This window comes from Odocoileus virginianus, chromosome 5 (assembly GCF_023699985.2).
Source record: "Odocoileus virginianus isolate 20LAN1187 ecotype Illinois chromosome 5, Ovbor_1.2, whole genome shotgun sequence".
NCBI classification, from domain to species: Eukaryota; Metazoa; Chordata; class Mammalia; order Artiodactyla; family Cervidae; genus Odocoileus; species Odocoileus virginianus.
In genome coordinates this window covers 62,668,686-62,674,685 of record NC_069678.1, presented here as the reverse complement: position 1 = coordinate 62,674,685, position 6,000 = coordinate 62,668,686, and the positions used below count along the sequence as shown (strand labels likewise).

The 6,000-nt window shown below is 36.0% G+C and overlaps 1 protein-coding gene across 15 annotated transcripts in view; it reads left to right on the top strand.

The window, feature by feature from the left end:
* Nucleotides 1–750: 750 nt before the first annotated feature.
* UBE2U (ubiquitin conjugating enzyme E2 U) overlaps nucleotides 751–6,000 on the top strand; it is a 64,754-nt gene continuing 59,504 nt past the window's right edge. For 11 of the 15 annotated variants that reach the window (XR_011487841.1, XR_011487842.1, XR_011487844.1 and 8 more), the window contains exons 1-3: nucleotides 754–1,277; nucleotides 2,578–2,659; nucleotides 3,656–3,748. Coding sequence is in view for 7 of the 15 variants with exons in the window: in XM_070468039.1 (XP_070324140.1) it covers nucleotides 1,212–1,277; nucleotides 2,578–2,659; nucleotides 3,656–3,748 (241 nt within the window). In the remaining 8 variants the exon portion in view is untranslated. Of the gene's footprint in view, nucleotides 1,278–2,577; nucleotides 2,660–3,655; nucleotides 3,749–6,000 lie in introns of all 15 variants that reach the window. The other 4 variants (XM_070468038.1, XM_020885718.2, XR_011487840.1 and 1 more) reach the window with 3 other exon arrangements.

Genomic DNA, 6,000 nt, shown 5'->3' with positions numbered 1-6,000 from the left:
GATGAGTGAAGGAAAAATGGAGGGGGGAAGGATGAAATGAACGTGGTAAATATCTAGACAGAAGGAACAGAAAGTGGCAAAACTCAGCAAGAGATGAGAAATTTTAAGTAGTTCCTGTTGCAGGGCATTCTTCCAGAGTAACTGAAGGATTCGATGACATAATAATGTATGTGAACATACCATGACCGCTGAAGTGCCATATGAAAGTGAAAGTCGCATAGTTGTGTCCAACTCTTTGTGACCCCATGGACTATACAGTCCATTGAATTCTCCAGGCCAGAATACTGGAGTGGGTAGCCTCTCCCTTCTCCAGGGTACCTTCCCAACCCAGGGATCGAACCCAGGTCTCCCGAATTGCAGGCGGATTCTTTATCAGTGGAGCCACATGGGAAGTGCCATATACGTTATTATAAACAAGCGCAGACCAGTACTATCTGTCATATGTTACCTGATAATTTCTAATATTCAAAGAAAAAGAAAAGATGATTTCGGAGGACTTCTAGTGAAGTCTTCTCTTAGACTTAAACGCTAGACCCTCTGATTTTTTCCCCCTACCCCAACAAAACTGATGGACCTAGCAGTCTCACCAGGTGCGGAGATAGAGGGGGCAAGGAGCCCTTAACAACGGTTTTCATTGGCCTTTCAAACTGAATCGTTTGGACGATTGGCTGCGGAGGTTTCCAGAGGCCACCCCACATCGCTGATTGGGTGAGGAGCAGCCAAGTGCCCGCCTCCTCTACAGGGCCGGTTAGTCTTGTTGCTTGGCAACCGATTTGCATCTTCTGGCCCAACCGGCACCCAGTTAGTTACACCTGTGAAGCGGGGACGGTGACTGGTTAAGAACACCCTAAACTTACGCCTCTTACGCCCACTTCACGCACAAACAGCACGAGTGGTCTCAGGGTTTCGTCCACGTTTACCTTCAGGCTGGGCTGTGGGCTGGCGCCGCAAGGACACACCGCAGTGAAGAAAATGCTCACGCCTTCCTTCTGAAGTCCTCCTTTAGAAGAGTCAGAGGAGGAAAGAAAGTCGCTGCTACGTGCCCAACTTAGGGCCATTTCTCTTGGGAGTATACAGCATTCTGAAGCTCGAGAAAGCAAATATTTATGTCAGTTAACTAGGTATAGGAGAGTGACCCATAACCTCAGACACTTGTCTCAGAGCGAACCCTCGTAGTGAGGGGACAGGGTCAGAGGCTTTTTTGCCTTATCATGTACAGCAGAGCGTACATCTTGCTAAAAAGAGAATTCGAAGAGTTGAAGAACAACAATTATGAGGTGAGTATTGGAGACGTGGAGGGTGTGTTTCATTGGGGTACGACTTTTTAAAAGCAGTTTAATCTCTTTATTCTACAAGGCATAATTTAGTTAAATCTAATTTGCACTACAGACTTGTTTAATGAACCTATTTCAGTATAATAATCTGTTTCATAATAATATTAGTATTTCATAATAATAGTTAACAATATTGAGCACACTGTGCTGAGTAATTTATGGACTTTAATCCCTGAATATAACAGTCTATCGGGTAGTAAATAACTAGTAGGTGCAGGGTTGCATTCACTGATTATCAATTGTGCCTGCATGTTCAGTGGCTAAGTTGTGTCTGACTCTTCGCAACCCCATGCACTGCTGCCCACCAGGCTTCTCTGTCCATGAGATTTTTCCAGGCAAGAATACTGGAGTGGGTTGCCATTTCCTTCTCCAGGGGGTTTTCCCCACCCAGGGATGAAACCCAAGGTCTCCTGCATTGGCAAGTGGATTCTTTACCTCTGTACCACCTGGGAAGCCCCTCAATTATCAATGCAATATTGTAAAATAAGTAGGTACTGTTTTGTTTTACCTACCAGAAACCTAAGTCTCAGAAAGCTTTCAGTAAATATGTGGGCTCGGGATTCCATCACAGGGTTTTTGACTCCAAAATCCCTTGCTCTTAAGTCTTGAGTTCTGTTTCTTCCTGTCTAGTACACTTTTTGCCAATTGCTGTGACATATAACACATAAGTGTCTTTCCCTTATAATTTTATTTTTTAAATTTTATTTATTATTATTTTTGTTTTGGGCTGGGTCTTCATTGTTTTGCACAGTAATACATTCTTTTCCCTCCATTGGAATAATGCCTCAAGTATAGGAAAATTTTATTTTTATATATGAGCATAATTTTAGAGTTGAGTTTTTCTTAATGAAAATTTCTTACTTCATGCCTAATATAGCATCTATAGGGTTTTTTTTAAAGCTATGAAGAAATACATGCTTTCCAACTATTCCTTTCTTTTTGAATTTGAATCTTAAATTGTCTATAGAATTATGTAAGTCACATATTCCATTCTTGACCTTCCAGTCCCATTTGTGATTTTCATACTAATGATTTATTTAAAATTTACTATTGCGTGTATTTTCTGGAATCTACCTTAACTTCTGGGTAATAAGACAATATATAACACCTTCTCAAATCAAAAATATTTATCAATAAAAGAATTTTTAGAGTTTTTGGAATTCATTGTGGCCTAATATCTGATTTCCCAAGCTGCAATAAATATTTAATCTCTTTTTCTGCTTTAATTTTTCTTGCTGCTTAGGGTATTACTGCCTTGCCTATAAGTGAAGATATGATGCAATGGGATGTTGACATTGAAGGTCTACAGAATACAATTTGGCATGGTTTGTGCTTTGAAAACCACTTTTTCTTTTAAGCCTTTATATTACTAGCCTAATTTCTTTAAGGTTGCACTGTATAAATTTTCTAGAATTCCTGAAGTTTTCACATGTTAATGTTTTTCATTGTATGGCTTAATTTTTTTGCCATTTGTCAACATGGATGGAAATTTCAGGTTTGAATTTTTCTTTATGCCCAGTCTTACTGTTATCATGTTTTTAAGAAGCAGACATAGGAAAACATATCAACTGAGAATATCATCTAATAGTCTTCCATGAATTCAGAAAATAACTTAAAAAAAATGCCTATTGACAGAAAAAGCCCACAATTATGTCTCATTTTTTTTCTCTATGATTTTCCCACAAATGTCCGTAAGTCAAGTTCTCAAGAAGACTAGGCAATCATAAGCTTTAATGACCATGCCCTCTTACAGTTGCAGATTTACAACATACATTTGCTTAGTGAGATAGGGAAGAAAAGTATGTAAGTGGATAGTTACAATAAACTATAACATGTCCTGTTATGAATTTTGAATGGAAAATTGAGGAGGCAGTAGTTAGTTAATTTTGCCTTGGAGAGTCAGGAACAGCTTCCCAATGAAGTGGCACTTGAATTGGGTCTTGAAGAATATCTGAGAATTTACCAGGTTTAGAATCAGAAGGTAGTGCAGGTGACTGAACAGCCTAGCAAAAGCTGAAGAGAGAGGATTCTGGAGCAGAGAGTAAATATGAGAAACCCTGTGAAGAGGCTGGTATTAGAGGGACAGAGTTAATGAATGAAAAGGACTGGTGAGAATGTGGCTGAAAACACTGGGTTAGATTGTGAGTAGTCTGTTATACCATCTAGAGGTGTCTGGGCATCCTCTAATCCAATTTACTTATTAATATAGTAAAACTCTAGGGACATTGGGGAGGCTAAACTGTAGGCATATACATCAATGTTAGGTTACAGTTAATCATTAATGTGACACTTTAGTAAAAATGTTTATTTCTGTATCACAGGAGCATTCTTCCAACTGAGAATAAATTTTACATCAGAGTATAATTTTGTCCCTCCAGTTGTGAAATTCAGAACAATTCCTTTTCATCCAAATGGTAAGGAATAAATATAATTATTATCATAAATTCTGTCCATATTATTCTTCATTAGTGTTTAATAATGTTTATTTTTAATGTTATAAAGTAAGCATACTTATTGGGGAAAATATTAAAAAGCAGGAAAAAATTATCATCTGAATCCTAATTCAGAGAGATACTGTTCTCAACATTTAATGAGATTTATTTCCTTTCTTCCATGTATGTATTTTATTTCCATATTTGAGTTGTTACACAAAGATGCATATATTTTTATTTAAAATGATATAATACATTTATTTCTGCAGTGTTAAACATTCTTCAATATATAATTTTGAACATGGATGATATTTGTATGTCTTCTTTGGAAAGATGTCTTTTCAGGTCTTCTTGCCACTTTTGGTTGATTTGGGGTTTTTTTAATATTGAATTGTATGAACTGTTTGCATATTTTAGATGTTAACCCTTTGTTGGTAACATCATTTGCAAATATTTTCTCAAATTCTATAGGTTGTCTTTTCATTTTGTCAATGGTTTCCTTTGCTATGCAAAGCTTTTAAGTTTAATTGGGTCCCATTTGTTTATTTTTGCTTGCCTTGGGAGACTGAGCCAAGAAAATATTGCTATAATTTATGTCAAAGAGTATTCCATGTATGCTTTCTTCTAGGTGTTTTATGGTTGCTGGTCTTACATTTAGGTTTCTAAACCGTTTTGAATTTAATTTGTATATGGTGTGAGGGAATATTCTAATCTCATTGTTTTGGCTCACTGATATGGCTGTCCAGTTTTCCCATCACCACTTGTTGAAGAAACTGTATTTTCTCCATTGTATATTCTTGCCTCTTTTGTTGTAGTTGAATTGACCACAAGCACATGGACTTATTTCTGGTTTCTCTGTTCTGTTCCATTGATTTATGTGTCTGTTTTTATGGCAATATGATGTTGTTTTGATAACTGCAGCTTTGTAGCATAGTCTAAACCCTCAGAGGGTTATACTCTAGCTTCATTCTTTTTTCTCAAGATTTCTCTGTGGCTCCATATGAATTTTAGGATTATTTGTTCTAGTTCTATGAAAAATATTCAGGATATTTTGATAGCAATCTGTTGATTGCTTTGAATAGTATGGCCATTTTAACAATATTAATTCTTCCAATCAAAGAGTATTGGATATTGTTCCATTTCTTTGAATCATCTTCAGTTTCCTTCATCAGCGTTTTATAGTTTTCAGGGCATTGATCTTTCACCTCCTTGGCTAAATTTACTTCTAGGGTTTTATATGCTATTTTAAATGGGATTTTTTTTTTTTTTTACTTTCTCTATATGATATTTCATCATTGTTGTTCAATCACTAAGTTGTATCTGACTCTTTGCAACCCCTTAGACTTCAGCACCCCAGGCTTCCCTGTCTTTCAGTATCTCCTGGAGTTTGCTCAAGCTCATATTCATTGAGTTGATGATGCCATCCAACCATCTCAAACTCTGCCACCCACTTCTGCCCTCAGTCTTTCCCAGCATCAAGATCTCTTTCAGTGAGTTGGCTCTTTGCATCAGGTTACCAGAGTGTTGGAGTTTGGAGTTTCAGCTTCACCATTAGTCCTTCCATGACTATTCAGGGTTGATTTCCTTTAGGATTGACTGTTTCATCATTAGTGTATAGAAACAATAGATTTTTGTATATTAATTTTTTTTCCTTCAGCCTTGCTGAATTCATTTATTCTAATAACTTTGGGATGGACTTTAGGGTTTTATATAAAGAATATGTTTAATATTATTTTTCATATTTAATTAATAAAGATTTGTTTCCAGTAACAGTATTGGATATACAGAAAAGGGAAATGTCCATAAATAGCTACAATGTCCATAAATATAGGAATTTTTAAGTAAAATGTGTCATAGCTATATACATTGCTTTTACACATAACAAGAAAGATATATGAAGATTTTACTCTTTGGTCATTGTTATGTCCCTAGAATCTTCACTCCCTGGCATAGAGTTGGTGTTCAAATATTTTTTGAATAAATTTGTCCAAAAATATGTTGGCAATTTACTATTAAATGAAAAATACTTTGAAGAATAAAATGTAATTTAATTTTAAAAACAATAACTACACACACAAAAGTGTGTGTATTTTTTTCCCAAATACTACTAATAATTTAGTTAATTGACTGTATTAGGGCATAGGCTAACCTTTTCAAATGACTTTCCAATGTACATAGAACAAAGCTGGCAGGAAGGTTTTACCATCATCAACTTATGGGATCCATTTCTGGAC